Source organism: Nuphar pumila, chromosome 3, assembly GCF_984573655.1.
Source record: "Nuphar pumila chromosome 3, dmNupPumi1.hap1.1, whole genome shotgun sequence".
Lineage (NCBI taxonomy): Eukaryota > Viridiplantae > Streptophyta > Magnoliopsida > Nymphaeales > Nymphaeaceae > Nuphar > Nuphar pumila.
The window spans coordinates 96,250,688-96,273,932 of NC_143251.1; the positions used below are offsets into that span (position 1 = coordinate 96,250,688).

At 35.6% G+C, this 23,245-nt stretch overlaps 1 protein-coding gene across 5 annotated transcripts in view; it reads right to left on the reverse strand.

Annotated features, from left to right (window-relative positions):
* LOC149843157 (solute carrier family 35 protein (DUF914)) overlaps positions 1-23,245 on the reverse strand; it is a 90,205-nt gene that overhangs the window by 32,100 nt on the left and 34,860 nt on the right. For 2 of the 5 annotated variants that reach the window (XR_016430851.1, XR_016430852.1), the window contains exons 6-11: positions 22,479-22,561; positions 15,045-15,096; positions 11,523-11,591; positions 8,524-8,610; positions 8,365-8,426; positions 8,061-8,270 (exon numbers count right to left, since the gene is read on the reverse strand). Coding sequence is in view for 3 of the 5 variants with exons in the window: in XM_089999624.1 (XP_089855750.1) it covers positions 8,126-8,270; positions 8,365-8,426; positions 8,524-8,610; positions 11,523-11,591; positions 15,045-15,096; positions 22,479-22,561 (498 nt within the window). In the remaining 2 variants the exon portion in view is untranslated. Of the gene's footprint in view, positions 1-7,997; positions 8,271-8,364; positions 8,427-8,523; positions 8,611-11,522; positions 11,592-15,044; positions 15,097-22,478; positions 22,562-23,245 lie in introns of those variants that run through there. The other 3 variants (XM_089999624.1, XM_089999626.1, XM_089999625.1) reach the window with 2 other exon arrangements.

The window sequence follows — 23,245 nt, forward strand, 5'->3', positions numbered from 1 at the left end:
GATTAGATCACCTTTTTTAAATTAGTTACTATACTTTTAGAATTTGCCCCACCTAGGTTTTCCCCATGCTCAACGTGGGTCCCATTCTGAAGTCATGTGGGAGCGGATAAACTTCCTAAAAATCTCCTCATTTTTTCCTTTTTACCTCAGTAGGTAATTTATTCTCTCGGTAATTAGTTTAAATTTTAAATTATAATTTTACCTTAGTAATTTATTAAGCTTTTACATGTTACTTTACATGAATTCTACCTAAGAGAGAGTGAGAATTTAGACATAATTTAAATCCAATCCCATTCTGATTTGTTTAAATTTGGACATAATTTAAATCTATTTCCACTTGGCCATTGGATCCAAGTAGGCCCTAGTAGAGGGGAGACTTACCCTATGGATTCTGGATCTTAATTGATTTATTTTAAATGCTCAATTTAGATCCAATCAAACTAAATTGAGTACTAATTAAATTCTAACTAAACCCAAGTTAAATTCATTTTGAAATTCAAATTGGAATTGAATTATACCTTTAAAATAAAGTTGAACTTCACTTTCACTTTTAATTAAACTTAGGTATGAATTCAACCTTAAATTACATATTAAATTGACAAAATCGTTGGATTAAATCTCATTAAGTTAAGATAAATCAAAAACAAAATTTAAGCCATAATTATACATAAAATTCATATTTATTTTATTTATTATTGTCAAAAATTTTGTGGTATTATAAGCATGGCACAACCACATACATCAAATTCGGTTCTTTATGCACATAAGCATGACACAATACATATCAATATAAACTGAATTTTTGTTCTCATAAACATAGCACCAACATTAACCTATAATGTGAAATTTCTGTACATATGAGCACCACATCAAAACTAGAATTTTTGTGCATATAAGCATCATATCAAATTTAAAATTTCTTTTCCTATGAGCACCATATCAAAATCTGGAATTTTTGTGCATATGAGCATCATATTAAATATAAATTTTTTGTGTATATGAGCAGCATATCAAATCTAAAATTTCTGTGCATATGAGTACCATATTAAATCAGAATTTTTTATGCATATGAGCACCATATCAAATCTAAAAATTTTATACATATATGCACATTATAAATTTTGAAAATTTTGTGCTTATAAGCATTATATCAAATCTAAAACTTCAACACCATATTAAATTTTTCTACATACAAGCACATTATAAATTCTAAAATTTCTATGCATACATGCACATTATCAAATCTAAAAAATTTTTCCACCTATGCATTCTATCAAATCTGAATTTTTTGTGCATACATATACATTTATCAAATTTGAAATTTTTATACATACATGTATTCTATCAAATCTGAAATTGGCATGGAGACTCCTAACACCTCTAGAGACTATATACAATAAAAAAAAAATTAATAAGTACGCAGTGAAAGGTATTGAATTAAAAAGTGGAAGTAGGTTACAGTAAAAAAAGCATGTTGTAGAACAAGATATTCTGTAACCAGTCTTAGTTTTGGGCTAAAACAAAATAGCAAACAGATTTAAAAAATTATCAAATTCATCAGAAATAAACTAGACATGCAGACAAAGAAGTCCCTTTTTACAAATTTGAAAAATCATCTTCGGTTAGAGAGATATGACTCTAACAAGATGACCCTGATTATGAACAATGCCCTGATGGTGCAGAAAACAGGTTTTGGTTTTTATTTTTGAAAACATGCAAAAGATGTTGAAAAATAGTGAAACTTGACCAGACCCATGTAGACATAATGTATATCTCATAAAAAAATTAGCTTGAAAGGATGAAGATAAATACATGAAATAACAATACTAACGTGAAGACCAGAATCAATATTTTAGATTATGGGCTATTAACAAGATCAAACCTAATCTACCCATATATAAAAAAAAGAAACTGACCATTAACTATTTCTGATTCTACATGGATGCAAAAGTGATGCAAATCTAAATTTATAATGCACATAAATAATAAAAAGAATGATGAAAGCATGGGGTATATTTTGTTGTAGCCGATGGGAAGGAGGGATTCGGCCTATGAGAAGTTGAATCTCAACCTTCTTGTGGCTGTAAAAAGAATGTGGCAAATATAATAAATAAAATAATGAAATAAAAAGAAAAATAAGGAGAAAGTAAAAGGGATTACCTAGATCTTGTTCTTCCTTTATTGCAACCAAAGAAGAAAGAAGAAGAGCTAGACGGGAGGGGCAACACCTATGGAAGAAGAAGGAGAAGAAGAAAATCAAGAAGAGAGAGACCTTGCTTGCTTGGCTTTTCTTGGCTGGACGTCCCTCCTCCCTTTGGCCTCTTTTATAGAGAGAGTTGGAAGAGGATAGAGACTCTCTAGTGGGTCCCATATTTGCTCCTTAATAGAGTCCACATTTGGATCAATTTTTGACTTTTATTTTCCAACCTAAATAAAACACTAAAAAGTAAAGAAGTAACAATGAATTAAAAGACTCTAGGTGTGGCGCCATCTAAGTGGGGTCCACATTTGGATTGGTGAAACAAATAAAATAATAAAAGGTTAAAACAAAAAGAATAAAATTAAGAGATAAAAAACAAAAACCAAATCCTAAATCAACTAATTATCTAAAATAACAAAAATAAGAAAACAAAATGAGGAGAATAATCTAGAGGTGATGCCACCTAGGTGGGCCCCATCTATTTTGGATTGGATCTAAGATCTGTTTTGAGATTCAAACCTAACAAAAATTCAAATCAAAATTCAATCTGGATCTAGATCTAGTGCATATTGTTTTGAAAAATGTATTTCAAAATATCAAATGTTGAAATGCAAAAGCACTAGATTTGAATTAAAATGTAGAAAGATCAATTTTTTAACACAGATTTGAAACTGAATGAGAAGAAAGATTTGAATTCAAATCTGGATTCAAAGTTTCAAATGACAAATGGATTTAGATCTCAGACAATGAGCATGATTCATGCTCAAAAATGCTGGACAGATCCTGGATCAAGGATAGGCTTTTAAAAACGGATCTTGGATATGATAAGGCAGATAAAATAGATCTTGGATCAAAGATAAAATTAGAAAGTGGATCCTGAATAGTAAATGATTGATGGGTGGATCCTGGATATCTAATGTAGAGATTCAGTTTTAAAGACAAAATGGACACTGAAAATAGATAACAGAGTGAGTTAAACAAAAGGATCCAGGTCCAAAATAAAAAATGGATACTGGACATCAGATCCAACATTGGATCGGATCAAGTATCCAATGTCCACATTGAAACATGTGTTGGATCTTGGATATAATATCAGATAAAAGAATTGATCTGAGTCCAGACTGGAAATTGCCTCTGGCTTAGAAATTGACCAAACTACCCCTGATTGAGACATGAACACAAGTATAGACGATTTTGCCCTCCTGGGCAAAGGCGTGAGGTGGAGTGAAGAATGACACTTAGAAAAACAAGGTTTGAACTGACTTGAACGGGGTTCTAAGGTTTCTGAACTCAGGTGAACTAAGAAGACACTATCTCAACTAGACTCACAGACCAGACGATTAAAAGCAGACACAATTCCAAATAAAATGGTAAGGAATTCACTACAGAGTGAAGTAACACGAGTGTACTAAGTGTAGTGAACAAAACACTGGGTTTGAGCTAAAATCACAATCAACTGAACTAAGATGAAATAATCCAGAGCTTAAACAACCTAAATCTTAGCTTGACTGACTAGGGTTAGTTCAATTCTAGCTGAATTGAGCTAAAATGAACTCCAACAATGTGGGAAAACAAGTTTAAACTGATAAAATTTACCTTTTTACCCCTTTATAGTTGGAGAATATACTTGAATATGCCTTTAGAGTGGTAAATTACCATTTTATCCTTGACAATTTAATTATTTATGAGTATGTCCCTAAATTATGGACTTTGAAAAACTCTTTGTTTGGATCTATCAAAAGTTCATATATGAGTTGAGATCATTGTTTAGATCCAATAATTATTCAAATCAGGATTTTTAAACTTCAAATCATATCTAATTGATTCAAAATTCATAGACTTGATTTTCAGAATTTATTAAACATTGAAAATTTTTGGATGTTACAATGTGTTTCTGCCTAGTCACTATCAAGCAATGTGGCTACCTCAATGGCTTCATTGATTGATTTCAACCCTCAAGTATAAACCTTGGTCCTCAACGCTGACTTCAGACCATGGGTGAAGTTCGTTGCTCGATCCTCCTCTATCGTGTAGACATTTGGGTAATATCGTTTTAGACTTCAGAATTTGGTGATGTAGTCAGCTAACCTCGTGCCTCCTTGTTGAAGGTTCATAAACTCATGCATCTTCTTACTCCTCTCGTGCTTCAGAAAATAAGTTGTGTAAAATACCTCTATGAACTGCGCCCAAGTCACTGGTGTACTCTTAAATTTAACCTCATGGACAATCTCCCACCATATTTCCACAGGCTTCTTTAGTCGGTATGTCCCAAAATTGACCTTGCGGTCATCTGGGACTTCGAGTAAATGAAAGATTCTCTCAATTCTGTGGATCTAGTTCTCTGTTGCCTCTGAGTCAGTCTTCTCTGCGAACACAGGTGAATTTTTTTACAGACTTCACGAAGTTCACATAAAATTATATGCGAACTTCCTGTTAAACTTGAACAAAATAAAAAAGTCCACATAAAATATATGCAGAAGTCTGCATAAAATATATGAGGACTTGAGGAAGTTCACTTATATTTTATGTAGACTTCCTCAAGCCCGACTATATTTTATGTGAACTTCCCCATCCTCGCCTATGTTCGGTATTTTCATGTTTAAGATGAACAATTTATCTTTCAGATGATGTTTCTCTCCAAACACTTTTCAAATCAAGGTGATCTTGGTCGTAGTGGAAAGATAACTTTCCGATCTGTTTTTTTCCTCTTTTTTTTGGATTCCTGGTGCAAGTGGCCATAAAATAGCATAGAACAGATGAAAAATGCTCAATCCTAGAGGGTTCAGTGCATGCTCGTATTTCAGTTTAGGAACTCAGAAACGGGAACCCTAAAAGGATTTTTTATTCTAATTAAAAACATAAAAGTTACAGGTTAGTATCTTAGCTTTTCAACAACTATAAAAACATAAGTTTTTGATATCTGATTAGAGAGATACATATATGAGAATTTCCTCTCTGCTGCTCGCAATTGTTGGGGTCGTTCGGGATCACCTCCCTTGTAACAGGGCAAAACTAGAGAAACAGTTATGTAAAATAGTAAAACACAGGGGGAGTGCTGTGTACCTGAGGCAGCCATGGGTACTACGCACTCCCTTGTGTTTTACATAACAGTTTCTCTGGTTTTGCTCTGTCACAGAGGAAGCGATCCCGGACAACCCCAACAATGGATTATGGGCCCACGATGAGCCCAGACCTTAGGTCGACGGTGAGCAGGACCCTATACCACGTCATCTTTATGTGAAATTTAGGTAGACTTGCAGTGAAACTCTCATCATCTTTGTAGCAGTCAACCCCCTTATATAATGGGGAAAGAGGCAGTTACGTACGTAACTACCACCCGCTATCTCCCCATTATGTGGTCCACTAACGGTGTCAAACTAGGTCACCCAAATGGGTTGGACTCAGATAAAAAATCACATATTTGAGAGAAAGTTTGCATATATAGGGAAAGTTTGCATGTGCGAAGGGTAAAAATGTCTTTTTCAATCTAGATATTTGTGATTTTAGACATGGGGAGAATATCGACTGAAGGAGCATGCGAAAACATATCAAATTACCCGTTAGTACAATCATTTTTCAAAAAAAAAAAATGTAAACCTTATTTGAAGTGGGAGTTTGCGGCACCCAACAAACAAAGTGATATATTGCATGAACTTCATTAGTTTTGTGCATGCAAAGGGTAAAAAGGACATTTCAACACTAGCTATTTACGATTTTCAACATGAAGACAATATCCCAAATTATAGGGCATTTCATAAAATATGTCGAATTTGTTATACAATATGATACATTTTTATTATTTTTACTGTATAGTACAATCATTTTTTGATAAAAAGCATGCGAAGGTAAAGATATTGACAATACATATTTGCGATTGCAGTCACACATTTGCAAACATACATTCATTCCTTATGCGAGTTTTTAGTTAAAGAAGGTTCACATGGTATATGCACAAAGGTCGTGACGTCCGCAAATGTGTGACATAAACCTGCCAAGCTCAAATAAGAAAACATGCGTCATTAAGAACATTTGCAATAGACATTTATGAAGGTCTAACATATATTTGAGGACGTACATCCTTGTTTTAAGCGAATTTTTAGTTAAAGGAGGTTCGAATGACATTTACGCAAATGTTAAGACTGCCGCAAATGTATGGAATGAACCTGTCGAGCTCAAACTTTTATATTCTAAAAGGATCACATCAGGCTTATGAATCTTAAAAGATTAGTGCATTTAAGATGCAAATCTCCTATGTTGTGATTCAAGTTAACATGTTTGAGCTTCAAATGTTCATGCAAATACTTTATGCAAATTTCAAATGTTCATGCAAATCTTTTTTTTATTGAGATGTGACCTTCAAACAGCATACATATCTATCGCACGAACATCAACAAGTTTGCTTGTGCAAAGGGTAAACATATCCTAAAACGTTAAAGGAGAAGGATTTCAAAAAATTGAGGCATTTTCAAAATTATGCCATTTTATAAAGACAATACGGTCATTTTTCAAGAATTTAAACTTCTAATTGTCTTATACATATGATTATAAGATATGCATCCTGCCAAAAATATACATTCATTTTTACAATCTTTAAGAAAAATGCGTGGGTTCCAAACACTTTAGTTGGAACCGATAAGGGAAGACGATGTGAAACAAATCTGGCCTCATAGATGTGTTGGACTTAGTAGAATCAAACCTGTTATTGTACCTTTTAACATGAACATAAAATTTTTAAAGAATGAAATTGTGATACACTGTAAGCTGTTGTTTTTTGAACTTTTCTGGAACACATGCTGGAAAATCATGTAAAGGCCAGTCCGTACTCAACCAAGCATGTAGAACACATGAAGGATCCAATTCAAAAGGGAACAAGAAAATTAATAAAAGTAAAGCGTTTTTTTGGTTCATGGGTTTGGAACTGAAGGGTAACCAATATTTTCGCTTGAGCTTATTATACACCTTTACGCTTAGCTTGTTTGTTAGACAAAACAGACTCGTGAAATAAGCTCAAGTTAACTATCAGCCTATTTTAGGAGCTCAAACATAGTCATTACCAGGTCAAACCAGGTTGAGTTGTGATCACCACGGTTGACTTACCAACGCTAGGGGTGCAAAAAGCACATGCACATGTCAAGACCTATTGCTGAGTTCGTGTTTGCTGCCAAGAAAACTGTGTTCTCTCATCTATATTAGGCCGATTTGCCGCAAGGAAACAACCCCACTTTTCATATAAAAAGTCTAACTGACGTGTTTGGCTGCAGGTTTTTTCAACCTAGTAGAAAAAACACCCAAACAAAGAGAGAAAAATCCACACTGGTAGTTGTAGGCCCCAGCTTTTCCCATGTTTCCCATGGAAGTCAGTTCACATCATCCTTGGAAGGTGTTTCAGGGGAAAATGACAGGGCAGCATGATTTTCCTGAGATTCTGCTTGTTTCATGCACTTTCCCATGAAAGAGACCCTTTTCATACATGGGGGTGAAGCAAACATCTTCATGGGAAATATGTAGTGGAACCTACATAATAAATGCAAAAAGGCCTTTTTTTTTCTATCAAAACGGGGTCAACACCTCGGAGAATCATTTTTCAAAGCATCCTTTTCAAGGGAAGTGGCTTCCCATGGTTAGGGGCTGAACAAACGTCCCCTGAAAATTGAGCCCCTTCGTATGATTTCTCCTTCCCATCCTTCACCTTGCAACAAACGGGGCCTAATGATACAGAAATACATGAACTCCACAACCATTACTGCAGAAACACACAGGATCATGGAGTTTAGCATAGCACAAAGACTGAACTTGCACAATCATGTTTTTTTATTCCTCCATGTTATTTTGGTTTTTCACTTCTTTCTAGTGTCATTACCTTCTACAACTTTATGTGTAACCATGGAGATAACTCATTGCGAGAGGAATCATAGACGGTGGTGATCATCTTTTAGACATCCCAACTGCAGGTTGTTGTGCACAACTCTCTGCATTTTGAAGAACAGCCTCCTCATCTCCTCTTCCACTATATTGCAGATTGCTGCTTTGGCCATCATCTGCTGCTACCTTATCTTTGTTCCCAGAAGCCCTGTTTCATAACGCGATCCTCATCACACTAATCACCAACGATATGCAACAGAAAGTGTTTGAAAGAATGATAATCAAAACAGATGACGGCATACCATGAATACACTACCAGTCCAACAACAACCATAAAGAAAGCAATGAAATACATCCAGTCAACCTGCAGGGAATCATTTCATGAGATGGTCAAAGATAGGCCACCGATATTTTAATCTGATGTATTTCAAACTAAAACATAAACATTTGTGGAAGCCAACCCGTTCATGATATGCAAGGATGCGAATTAGAACAGCCCACATATCTGATGTCAGCAAAGAAAGGTTTAGCATTGTAGCTCCACTTATCTGCATGAGAAAACAAGAATAGAAACATTAAAGCTCTTATTTTACATTAATGTCAACAAGGCCATCCATTGCAGACAAGAATGACAGTCATAAGACTTCTCTGATGCCATTAGTGAATAGTGAGGTTGACCAATTAGCAAATATGAAGATCCTTAAAGTTAACAGATATTCAGCTAGTTAGCCAAAATGCAGAATTACTTTTAAGATTGGCATGCAGCGTTAATCACCTTGTCATATATGTATTGTTCTTATGGCTGAGATAATTATTATCAATAGTAGTAAAGGCAGCTCAAAAAGGAGTACCACAATGTTCATGGAAAATCTCAATGTTGGAACATGCATGTTTGAATATCAGGGAGCTAGAAACAAATTAGCAGCAGAACAAAGCGAAGTCTGGTGGTAAACACCTAAACAGTGTTGAATAATTAATATTTCACATCTCATATATCCAAGAGATTTCTTTATTTTAACCTGAAGGATGCTTGTGTCACATTAAAATCAGGATAAAGTTACCATCAACTATTCATGCACTCTGCAGAAAATAATGAAAATAGAAAAATAAAGAATTTGCTTAATGATATTAGAAATAAAGTGGCTGTCACATTTGGAAGGAAAAATTCGATTAATGCTGGAGAAAAAAATATTGTTTAGAAGCAGCAGGAAGAAAAAAAGATAAAGGACATTTTGAGTCTTTGACAAATAATTTTCGCAAGAAAATTCAATTCCATTGCCATTTGAATTATTGAAGCTTAGATGCGCATTTGGAAATCAAATGTAGATTCTAATCTGGATATTAATTGCATAAGATTAACTATTTAAATGGCAGTTGATTATTGAAACTCAGGGTGGCATGGGCAGTAACAAACTCACTTCCTCATGTTTTGGACATCCGAAAGGATAAGCCATATATTCAGATTTGAGGAAATATAAGATTTGGAAAAGCAGACATTGTTGTTAGAAATGTATGCTAAAATCTTTTTAGTGGACATTTTAGTCATTGCATGCCCATTTATGTGTATAAGTATATATGTTTATTTTTGCGGACCCAATCACTAACGGCCTTCAATTTTGATTACAGAGACTGAAGTCTTCCATATTTCTAATTCCACATCAAAATTTTAGAGTTTGAAACAGTAATATATGTACAATACATCAGTCTATGTGACCACTTCCATCAAAGCAATTGAAATTCTGAGCATTCTTACTGTTTTCATCATCATTTGAGCTGAATTAAGGATTTCACAGATACTAATTTGAAATCCTATTGATTCTACTATTAACTTAGCCATTTGGAAGCTTATTGGTCCACACCACTATAAAAAAACATGTATCCACTGTCCAGATATATAACCTTGAATCAGTATTTCAGATCTGAAAATTAAGAAACATATTTTTGAAGTTACTGAACACCTCCTACTGTTGAACATTGTTTTGCTGCTCATGAAGCCTAACTTCCATCCATATACTTTTTATATTTGAAAATAATCATAGTCCATTCAGTTTTATTCTTAGCAGCAGCCAGGCAAAGAATTTTCAGCTTTCAAGTATACAAATATGTCTCCATGTCTATAATGTACGAGTAGATCCAAACTAAAGGTTCAATTGTAAGGACATCTAATCTATAAAATGCAATCAAACCAAAGAAAATCCTTCTTTGTGTAACTATATAAAAGGCATGAACAAAAAACATGCTGATGACAAATAAAATTTGGAAATATTTTCAAATAAATAGAAGGCTGTAGTTTCCTCAAAAGTTCTAGTCAAGGCATGATCTTGAAGTAATCAGATTAGAGGTGTGTAAAAATACAAGAAAATTTGCGCGCATGTGAAAAATGGGTTTTTTTTAGATTCTTAGCATAAATGAAAGCTAACATGCTCAAAAGGCTAGTAGAAAGAGAGATTAAACTAGCTAAACATACAGAAATGCAATGATCATGAGGCTGAAAGAATGACAGGTCAGATATATAAGGGTGGGCCTTATAAGGATCATATGAAAACATTTATCATACATTGGCTAAGCATCCAAAAAAATGTTTGCAACAGATATGAGGCAGAATATGATCATTGTCATACAATAGATAGAGATCAATCAAGAGAACCAACATAATCATTTACTGAGCACATAAACAAGCATATTATTCAATTCAACTACGTTGGTGCAGAGAATATCTAAACTTTGGCCTCATCTAAATCTTGAAGTTAAGATAGATGAGAAAAGTACATATCATAAAGAAAAATCTCATAAAATTCACAGGTATGTGAATTTAACTGACCCACATCACAAATAATGTTTCTCAAATTTATTAACAAAAAGTGTCTTAGTTGATTAAAAAAACAAATAGTTTGCTCAGGAATATACCTAGAGTGTAATTAAAAAGGAAAAAAGTGAAAACAAAAAGGTTGGCTGTTTACAAGTTTGCAGCTGATATCAAGATAATCTCATGAATATATTGCATTTCTTAAAACTAATGACATTTTGAGAATGTAGACATTTAAGGAATTCTTTTATTTTGATAAATGTCATACAAATATCATGCTGTGACAAATATTAACAGATAACGTCTAGAAACATTTGGTATTCATACATCCTGAATGCAATTAGGGAGTATCTCCTTTGGCCTGAAAAGCACTACTTATTTCCTTGATGCAACATGATACTTTCATGTCACATATTGCAAGATGTATAGTTTAACTTTTTTCGATAATGATAACAGCCAGAAGCAAGAAAATGTCAGTATCCAAAGGCTAAAATTTCCTGCATATGTGATTGCATGAGGCATTGAACCACATGCTACAAGTCACCTAATTTAAAAAAAAAGGTGATTTTTCCAACATAGTTTTATTCTAAGAATAATATCACAGTTTGTGTACCAAGTAGAATAGACGATAAGTTCCAAAAACTTGTAGTCTACCTTAAGCAAGATGGGGACCAAAGTGTAAAATAAGAACATTGCCAAAGCAAATCCAACAAAGGGCAGCACCTGCAACAAAATATGATAGTCAAGAAATGTAAGTTTAAGGTAATATGGAATCAAAGTAAGTTCACATGAATTCATCTATTACATGTTTTTCCAAAATTGACAGATATATGAACATTGAAGGCTATATTTAGGAGGAATGAAAGAAATGTATAAGAACAACAGTTTAGGTGAAATTGTTTAGACAGCACTAAGAAGTGTACCAGGTACATAGAACAAAAAATTAGTAGTTTACTTGGTACTCAAAATCACAAAAAGAAAAAGCAGTTTATTGGTATTCAAAATGACAATGTTAAAAGAAAGTGATTGTGGTACAAAAATTGAAGATGTTCCACTAATGGGCAATTGTTAAAGATGGGGATAGAACTTGGAGTGCAGATATGTTTCTTCTTTATCTTAATCATCTCACTTGGAGATGAATATGCAATACACAAAGAATAAGGACATCAAAAAAACTAAAATGGCTGCACACCAAGAAGATTGGTGGAAAACAAAAGTTAACCATGATGGAGTAAGCTGAACACAAAGAAAGCAGTGATATGAGTTCAGAAGATGAACAAAATCATGATTTTTATCTCAACAGCTGCCTTCACAAATACACAGTGGAAAATTTCTCATTACATGAATTCCCAAGTCAATATAATGACATTAAACTGTACTGTAGACATGTCCAAGACACTAATATCACAACTACATAACGCGGTGCTTCTGAAGACCCAACACACCCATGTCAATAGGGGTGCATCATGGGCATGGCACTCCGTGTAGTGGGGTGTGGTCAACATGCACCAAACCATTTATTTGCACTAGGTAGCTTTAAATTTCCTCCCTTCTTACCTACTCACTGTAGCAACCTTCTTGTGGCCACTAATTACCAATGACGTCCCTTCCTACCAACAGCGACCTCCAGGACTCTCTCTCTCTCTCTCTCTCTCTCTCTCTCTCTCTCTCTCTCTCTCTCTCTCTCTCTCTCTCTCTCTCTCTCCTTGTGGGTTTTATCAGATGCTAGGGCCTTGGTCCAATTGGACTTGAATCACTTGTTCAAGCCCAGAAACAATAGAAATTGGGCCTGAGTAGGGCCACCAGACCACCACCTCTCTCTCTCTCTCTCCCTCTAATTTTCTCTCAACAAGGTTAGATCAGACCCTAATACCGTGTGATCAGAACTGGGTTTGAACAGGGTTGATGTAGGCTTACCTATACACTTGGGGGTTTTATCAGACATGGGACTGATCAAGGTCTACCAGATCAGAGCCCTTTTGTATATTTTTTTCTTGTAAATATTGAGATGTATTTTAATTTGTAAATATGTAAACTTGTATTGTAATATATATATATATATATATTAAAATTAAATAGTATGATTGATAAAGAGAAAAGAAAAGGCGTTGCTTTTGTCTTGCTTCAAGCTCTAGTAGTTGTGTTGATTCTATTGCATTGGATGATTATCAACCACTATAGCCGCCCATGTGATAAGGATGGGAAAAGCAATAGGAGGTGGTGCCAACATAGTGTCTGTTTGCAACATATGGAAGGTTTCATTCACTGGGTCATACACAAGACTTAAAGTGCATTTGCTGAAATTCACAATCATGGCATTAAGGCATGTTGTCAAGTCAATGAATCATTGCACAAACAGCTAGAAAGGAATAAGATGTGGCTTATAAGAGAGAGTATGATGAACTCTAGTGGGATCAACACCTCTTTCTAGTTATAAAGAGAAAGAGAAATATGGACGTGACAATTAAGAAAAAACAATGCAATGATCATGTAACATACATGGAAAGAAATGCATAAAAAACAGGGAGGTTCTTTTCTTCAAGTTCAATCCCATTTAGGGTACGTTCGGCTGCTCCTTTCAACAAACATGATTCAGAATCACTTTCTAATTTGCTTGAGATTCAGAATCACATGGGGTCTCATGTAATTTTGAATCTCAAGCAAATTAGAAAGTGACTCTCATTTGCAAAGGCAAATGAGAGTCACTTTCTCACAACTTAACCCTTTATGTTCGACTGCTTATACAAATCAGATTCACTTTCTCATTCAAATGAGAAAGTAAATCAGAATGATCCAACCCAACGTGCACCTAATGCAACTAGGAATACTTATTGGAAGGATTTGGTTACCCCACTTGCAAATTGTAATTTAGTTACTTGAATACATACAAAATCTTGCCAAGTAGAGGGCGAATGTCAAATAGCTACTTGAATACAAGAAGTTTTTGTGGGAAGAAGGTGAAGTTTTCATTGTTTTTGATGGATGGTGTTAGAACTTGGCCCTAAGAAGGAATGGATTCTACAAAAGGGCTTTGAGAGGGCAACAAAAGGGCGCATCTTAAACACAAATAGGTAAAGAAAGGAAGAACACAAAGGAAAATAATCCACTAATTTCATTCATAATTAATCAAGAATAATAATACTTATTTATAGAGTCGACCTAAGAGTCCTAAAAAAAATAAAAGACCAAAAATAAGAATCAAAATAGGAAAGGGGATCCTTCAGTACCTATCAGATTGGGTCTCTTGAACAGATCTAGATCTAGAACGGCTTCTCGGGATCGGATCTGGGACAGTTCCTAACAATCCACCCTCTCAAATCCGCCTTGTCCTCAAGGCGAGAGCCCTCTGGAAACTTTTTTAAAAATAATAGATGGATATGGTGAATATAAGGAGGACAAGTATTTGAAAGGGTTATTCTTAAAAACGATATAGGAAGTAGGTGATGAAACAATAGTGCAAATCATCACAAATAATGCTCCACTAAGCAGCCGTGCAAGGTTTAGTTTGGAAAACATCTTCCCACTTTTTTGACTTTGTGTTTGGCACATAGTTTGAATTTGGCTCTCAAGATCATATGAAACTCACCAAGCGAGGAACAAGATCCACATGCTTATGAGTTAGTAGATTGAGAATTAGAAAAAGATTGTCAATCACCATCATGCACTTGTCATTTATAATAGGCATGTTGATCTTAACCTGTTGAAGATTGTTGAGACTCATTTTGCATCCATCATTGTGACAATGAAAAAACTCAACTAAGAAGGGGAACATGACTTGGCATGGATCAACCACATTTTGGGATGCCAACTTGAAAGAGTTCGACTAAGAAGGGGAACATGATTTTTATGATTTTGTCCCTCCTTTTGATGTGATTGATGATGAAAAAAAAATGAAGCATAAGCTTATGGATTAAACTCATTTTCATAAATTAATTTTCTATGATCTAGTTTTAGTATGCATGATATTCACCCTTGTGTTTTGCTTTGGCTATTAAGTATATTAGAAATTTTAGTTGTCGCCTAATTCACATAGCAATTGTTAGTAACTATATGAGTATAACACTAAAGTTGTTTTAGGATCATTTGTAGAATCATAAATGCAATAGCATGAGAAAAGCACCATATATCAATAGCTAAGGAAACAATTAGCAAGAGCAACAAGAAAGAGAAACTTACAGCACCAGTAGTCCAATGAATTGATTGCAGTTCGTGACGCTCTAGTATGCTTCTATTTGAGAGGTCAAAGATTCCAAGTGATAATCATAGCCACACTATTTTAGGAATCTAGCTAGAGTTACAATAAGCATATGGTTGTGACATATGTTCAATAGGTAACAGGAAATCCATGCATCCACTTCAGAAGAAAGACAAGGTAGTCCACCATCCACCAAACATAGAGTTATCAAAGGGTCAGATTCAAGTTTAAAGATGACAAAAGGGATGGATTAATCATAATTTCAAGTTTTTTAGACCCAATTGGACTTCAATTCTGGTTTTCATTTTTCTCCACCTCCTGATCCAGTCTAAATGGATCAAGTACCCAATATGAACCAATATGACCGGACTCATATCATTACAATGTTTGTGCCTGTGGTTAACTGGAAATACTTGCAAAAAGAATTCAACCACAACATCAATCTGTGTTACAAAATGCACTCCAGAACCCATATGATCTTATTAGACACCTGTTCAAAGAACTAATTTTCAATCAGATTTGGTTGAAAATGAGAATCTGATTAAAGATTTGAATTCAGGATTCAAAACCTAGATCGGTGACATGGTCAGTCTGATCCAAATCCAGACCTAAATTGTAATTTCAATCAGAATAAGGGCCATCATTATACAACCACAATCCAACCTATTGACAGACCTAACCACAAAAATCATTTTCACATGCTTAAACAAATTATTCTAAAATGAGTCAGCAACTGGTGACAAAAAAAAAGAGGCTTATTTAAACATATTAAAGTGAGCAAAAACATAAAAAGAAATAATAACTCAATGATGCACAGATTGTTTCTTTCACAGGCATTCCGAATTCCAAGTACATTCAAAATTTCAAATGCGCTATATTCCAAATGAGAACTGTTGAGATTAAGAGGTTTTAAGTTTAAGTTTTCTTAAACTAGAGGTTATTTGATATTTAGTGTTTAATGAGGGACTTGAGTGTAAATTTTTACATTGGCCTCTCTCTATTTAACATAGAGATTAGCCCTAATCATATGAACGAGTTCTCTCTCTCTCTCTCTCTCTCTCTCTCTCTCTCTCTCTCTCTCTCTCTCTCTCTCTCTCTCTCTCTCTCTCCTCTGCCTCGGTTCGGGTGCTCCTCATTCAAGTCGCGACATGGTATCAGAGCCATGAATCTCTGGAGCCTGAAAATGTGACTGTTCTACACCAAATCGTAAACAGGTGTGGGGTTTTTTTCTCAATAATTACATAGATCTGATCACAGATTTGATGTCTGACTCACGTCATGACACAGATCTGTAATCAGGTCTACAGATTGATTGCAGCTGGGAGTTACGGAAGAGCAGGCGTGCTTTTATGTGTCGTGGAAAGCTTTTTCTCTTCTCAGGCGTGAGTTTTGTGCAATAGTAGCAGCCTGTTAATCAATTTTTTTTCATTTCTGTGTCGTGGAAGCTGCAGTCGTGATTCCTTGCTTTGTGGAAAGTTTTTTTTTGTTGGAAGCTTTTATCTACTATCGTGGCAAACTGCTTTTCGTGGATTTTTTTTTAGCAGCATGTGTGTCGTGGAAGCAGCATGTTATTACTATGTTTTTCTGTGTCGTGGAAGCAGCAGACGTGATTCCCTGCTTTGTGGAAAGTGCTAAAATCTGACCATGAACAAGTCGTCATGTTGGACACTGTTCTGGCTTTCTCAGATCTATATTTCTGAGGTGTTTACCTATTGTATCTGACGTGGGTTGAATAGTCAGGTGCAAGTAGGTCGTGGTATTGGCTGATGCGTGATTGTGGAACACGCTTCTTTCTGTGTCAATTGTAGTATGTTGTGATTTTTATTTCAGGTGTGGCAAACTTTGTGTAGTCGTGGACTTGACTGACGTGTGATTATAAAACATGATATTCAAGCGAGTGAATCTGATTTTTTGTGGCAGCTGCAATAGCATCAAATATTCAGTATGGGTGAAACTTCAAAATGTGATTCCAAAATTGAACATATTGGGGAGTATAAGTTCCTCTGTAAGGTTGAATGAAACCAACTATGCCAGGTGGTCCAGAACTTTTATGATGTCAGTATCTGGACATCGTAGAAAACATATTTTGTTGGAAGATGAACCAAATGAAAAGGTGGGAAAATACGTTACTTGGGACGAAGATAATGACATCGTTATGTCATGGATCATGAATAGTCTCAAACCCTATATTGCAGATGGTTTAATTTACTATAATACAGCCAAACAGATGTGGGACAATCTTCGAGATACGTACTCACAAGAGACTAATGTGAGTCGTATCCTGCAAGTTGAACAGGAGATATATAATTTACAGCAGGGAGATCAGACCTTGGCCCAGTACTATGCCTCCGTCAAAGCTGCGTTTGAAAGACTCAATGCTCACAGGCCTCTTTGTTGTTCGAAGCAAAAGGATCATCAAGAACAGACTATGGTTGCTCGGTTTCTTACAGGTTTATCTTCAGAATTCTCTGTTGCAAAAGTCCAAATGTTGACTGGATCAGATGTACCTACTCTTGCTCATGCATACAATCGTCTGAGTAGACTTGCGATCTCTCTTCCACAATCTCATCCTGTGTCCCAGTCATCTGCTCTAGTTGTCTCATCTGGTTATGGGCGTGAAAATATTCAGAATATCAGAGGACGAGGTCGTGGGAGAGGTATGGGAGGCATAGGAAAATTTCAATGTACATTCTATGGAAAATCTGGACATTTAGAAGATCGTTGCTGGGATAAGCATGGTCGGCCAACCTCTTCTTCATCAAAGTCATATGCTCCAAAAGCAAATGTTACTACACTAGAGGCAATAAATGCACATGATAATACCTCTGCAAGTGACAGTATCACCCTCAGTCGAACAGAATATGATGAGTTGATAGCTCTTCGACCTTCGAGTTCCACCTCTCCTGCAGCCGGTGTTGCCTACTCAACAGGGAATCATCTTCATCTGAATGATAGTAAGTGGATTATTGACTCTGGCGCATCCAGACATTTGTGTGGAAATTCACTTGTTTTTTCAAATCTAAAGGATATTATTGTTCATCGAGGAGTCTTATTAGCCGATGGGAGTTCCTCACCAGTTGTTGGTCAGGGAAATATTTCTATATCCTCCACCTTACAGTTGAAAAATGTTCTTCATGCTCCCAACTTTCCTCAAAGTTTACTCTCTGATAGTTGTCTTACAAAAGAACTAAACTGTAGAGTGATATTTGATCCGATGGGTTGTCATTTTCAGGATTTGCTGACGGGGAAGAAGATTGGTGGAGGCTATGAAGAAAATGGAGTCTACTACCTACATCATCCAGTGGGTAAGGTTTATGCTGCAGTGGAACACTCATACAGTCATGTTCAGTGGCATCGTCGTCTTGGTCATCCTTCATTGTCAAAGCTTCGTTATGTCTTTCCTCAAATTCCTTCTACTACATCATTTCAGTGTAAAGCATGTCAGTTGAGCAAGCATCATCGAAGTTCGTTCCCTTCGAGTCAGAGTCAGTCTAGTCATAAAGTTTTTGAACTTCTTCATGCAGATGTATGGGGTCCTAGTAAGATTCCTACTAGGACTCAGTGTCGATATTATCTTGTTATTGTTGATGATTTTTCTAAGTTGTCGTGGGTATTTTTAATAAAAGAACGATCTGAAGTTCCAAGTATAATCAAATCCTTAATTCTTGAAATAAAAACTCAGTTTGAATCTGTTGTCAAGATTGTTCGCACTGATAATGCTCTTGAGTTTAAATCAAAAGTTCTATTACAATTTTACCAAGATCATGGCATTCAACCCCAAACTACATGTGCCTATTCATCTCAACAAAATGGGGTGGCTGAGCGCAAACACTGGCACCTGCTTGATGTTGCCCGGACCCTTATGATTCAATCCAATGTTCCTGCGCTATATTGGGGTGATGCGATTAGCACTGCTTGTTATCTGATCAACCGCATGCCTTCATCTTCTGTGGGTGATCAAATTCCATTACATATCCTAAAACCTAATGCCCCACTCTTTTCTTTCTCACCAAAAAAATTTGGATGTGTTTGTTTTGTACACAAACTTGGCCCTGACCGTGATAAATTAATTGCTCAAGCTACAAAATGCATATTTATAGGTTATCCAAAAAATCAAAAGGGATATCGATGTTATGATCCTATTTCTCACCGAGAGTATGTCAGTGCGGATGTATCTTTCTTGGTATCCATTCCATATTACTCTAGTACTGGTTCCCCGCTGCAGGTTGATCCAGCTGAGTCTTTTCCATTACCTATACCTCATTTTCCTTTGGAATTTATGCCCCCATTACCGAACCAAACTTCATCCTCTTCACAATTTCATAATCCTCCATTGGTATATGTGCATAGAGCCTCACCTCCGCAAGTGTCTCCATCCACTTCTTCTCCTGAGGTAAGTACTACTGACAATAGTGATCTTCATGATGATGATAACAGGCCTATCGCTCTACGATAGGGGACACGACAATGTACCTTATATCCCATATCTCATTTTGTCTCTGATGTTAGAATTGGAAATCAGATGAAGACTTTTGTTTCAGCCTTATCTGTTGAAGCTATTCCTCTGAACTATCAACAGGCAGAGCTAGATAACCGGTGGAAGCTGGCTATGCAGGAAGAAATGGATGCTTTATTGTCTAAGCATACATGGGATCTAATTGATTCCCTAGTGGATGCTGACATTGTTGGATGCAAATGGGTATATACCATAAAGTACAAATCGGATGGTTCTATTGAAAGGTACAAGGCCAGATTAGTAGCAAAAGGGTATACTCAGACTTATGGTATTGATTTCTTTGAAAAATTTTCTCCTGTTGCACGGATGGGCACCATTCGTCTTGTTCTCTCAGTAGTTGTTCATCATGGTTGGAGCTTGTGTCAATTAGATGTGAAAATGCATTTCTATATGGGGATCTATCTGAGACAGTTTACATGCAACAACCTCCAAGATTCGAGGTTGAGGGGGAGTGTCAGAAGGTGTGTAGGTTGAGAAAGGTGATTTATGGCTTGAAACAAAGTCCGCGTACATGGTTTCAAAAGTTGTTTGAAGTGATGTCACACTTTGGCTTTAATAGGTCAGCGGCAGATCATACACTATTTATCAAGAAAACTAACTCAGGCATAGTTGTTATGGTGGTATATGTGGATGACATCATTCTTACATGAGATGATGTGAAAGCTATTGAAGCCACAAAGGCTCATCTTCAAAAACACTTTGTTACAAAAGACCTTGGTTCACTTAGATATTTTCTGGGTATAGAAGTTGCCAGGAGCCGTGAAGGGATGGTTTTGTCTCAACGGAATTATGTTCTTGACTTATTAAAGGAAACTGGAATGTTGAGAGCTAAACCAGCAAATATTCTCATGGATCATAAAGTTCAGTTGTTTGAAGAAGGGTCAAAACCGATTGATAGCAAAAGTTATCGCTCACTAGTAGGAAAGCTACTTTATGTAACTGTGACCAGGCCGGATATTGCTTTAGCAGTAAGCAAAGTTAGCCAATTTATGGATAAACCAACTGAGGTACATTGGAATGCAACTATAATGATTCTCAGGTATTTAAAATCTTCTCTTGGAAAAGGGTTATTATTCAGAAAAAGTGGAACTCTGGAGATAGTGGCCTACTCTGATGCTGACTATGCAGGATCTGTAGTGGATAGAAAATCTACCACAGGATTCTGTGTGTTTTTGGGAGACAACTTAATTTCATGGAGAAGTAAGAAGCAAAATGTGGTTTCTAGGTCGAGTGCAGAATCAGAATATAGGGCTATGGCCCAAACAGCTTCTGAATTAATGTGGGTCTGTACCGTTCTTTATGATCTTCAGGTGAAGGTTTCCTCTCCTATGACCATGATGTGTGATAACAAGGCTGCCACATATATAGCGAACAATCATGTCTTTCATGAGAGAACAAAGCACATTGAGGTTGATTGCCACTATGTAAGAGATATGGTTCAATCTGGTCATATCACTACCAAATATCTAAAGTCGGAGGACCAAGTTGCAGACATGTTTACAAAGCCTCTTGCTAGACCAAATTTCTCAAAATGTTGTGACAAGTTGAGCATGATTGATATCTATGCTCCAACTTGAGGGGGAGTGTTGAGATTAAGAGGTTTTAAGTTTAAGTTTTCTTAAACTAGAGGTTATTTGATATTTAGTGTTTAATGAGGGACTTGAGTGTAAATTTTTACATTGGCCTCTCTCTATTTAACATAGAGATTAGCCCTAATCATATGAACGAGCTCTCTCTCTCTCTCTCTCTCTCTCTCTCTCTCTCTCTCTCTCTCTCTCTCTCTCTCTCTCTCTCTCTCCTCTGCCTCGGTTCGTGTGCTCCTCATTCAAGTCGCGACAAGAACAAAAATGATGAACTGAGATCTTTCAATTTTATAAGTTCAGGACTGGGGTTCCTGATTGCAGTAAGATGTCTACTCTAGTGCAAACAATTTTGTTTAATAATCAAATATCTATCTGGTTCTCACAGTGAATTCCTTAAATACATGGATAAACATGCTCTGCAAAAATCAAAGCTTTAATAGGAATTTCAATGCAAATGACAATAATAACTATTAAAACATTGAATATGAAGTGGAAACACGAAATCATAAACAATAAATCAAATTTTATGTCATTGACAAACAAACACCTACTAGCGCCCAATCAAAATTTCCCTGAGAAACTCTGGTCCTATTAATTCATCAAGGAATCAAGCAGTTCTACACATGCAAAGGACTGTTTCTACATTCCTGACCCATTTGTGGAAAGAATACTGGGCATGTTTTTTTTCATTTTTTTCCTAATTCAGTAGTGCATACAGCAACTATTTCGATGCTCCAGGCAAGAATAGAATAAATATAATGCAATTATCAAAGCATACAGTAGTGTTTCTACCCGTGAATGTTGTAAAACAAAATCTTCAAATTTTCTGCAACCTCGACATTTATCCCAAGAATCCTAATTCTCATGGAACTTGCCCTAAAGATGGCTAATTAGCAATACACTACAACCATCCAAGAGAAATGGCACATCAAAAAAACAATTATCTTTACGAAACAAATGCAAATGCCAACCAACCAACCATAAACTTAAAAACTCTTACGAAAAGGAAATCAGGCCAACATGCATTAGTGTCTCTGAGTATGGTAGCACAAATAAGGTTTTAGAAATGTGATGTCGTGTTCCAGCAAGTCCAATACTAACAGTATCTTGCATTAATATCATGCAGATTCGGTCATAAGACATGAAAGCCGTTCAAGACATAATAACAAAACAATTATCATTTTATATGCAAATTCAATTCACCATTTAAGACATAATAGCATAACAATTATCATATGTGCAAATCCAAATGCTGCTTAGAAAAAAGTAAACATCATTAGAAGTTATTAAAATAAGTTTTAATAAATTCAGGATACATTTGGCATGCACTGACCAGAGCTCCAAAGGTTCCCAACATTGCCATAAGTTCAATCCTATCAGCATTTTTTACCAGAAACTCCTGGACAAAAAATATATAAAAATGAAAATTACGCATAGACAACAAACAAAGATCAGAAGGATGTTTCATCATTACAAATTTATTGCCAGTTTTATATATTGTTCAAAGAGTACAGGACAATCGATACAAGATACTTGAGCAAGGCAATGGCATAGAGTTGCCGGAATATGACTACATACTCACCTAAAGTTTTGCCATTGCAGGATAAAATGACAAATGTAGAAAAGAGCACCAAAATGAAAAGAACTAAAGGACAGACAGATGGTATGAAGAAATACAATATGAAAAATGGAGAAATTGCAATGCCATAGATTTTTATCAGCACAACAGGTTCCTGAACTTTAAGAGCAAAAAAAGAGCCAGAAACATTTGGGCTGGCATAATTCTTCAACTTCATTTTTTCTATGCCTATGAAGGAAAATGATAATTTAGATTGCCTAGCAATTAGGGAAGAAAGGAGGCACATATTTTTGGGGGAAATATACAATAGTGCAGGTAAAACACTAGAACAAGTTTTCTATCTAAAAACATTGGTTTCTCACTAAATTATCAATTTTAATCATAAAACACAAAACAATAAATACCCTAAAGCAAAACAAAATGAACTAATGAAAACACCAAAACTAACTAATAAATGAGACAGATACTATGAATCTAGGATTTTCTAAGATTCTCCTCATGGCA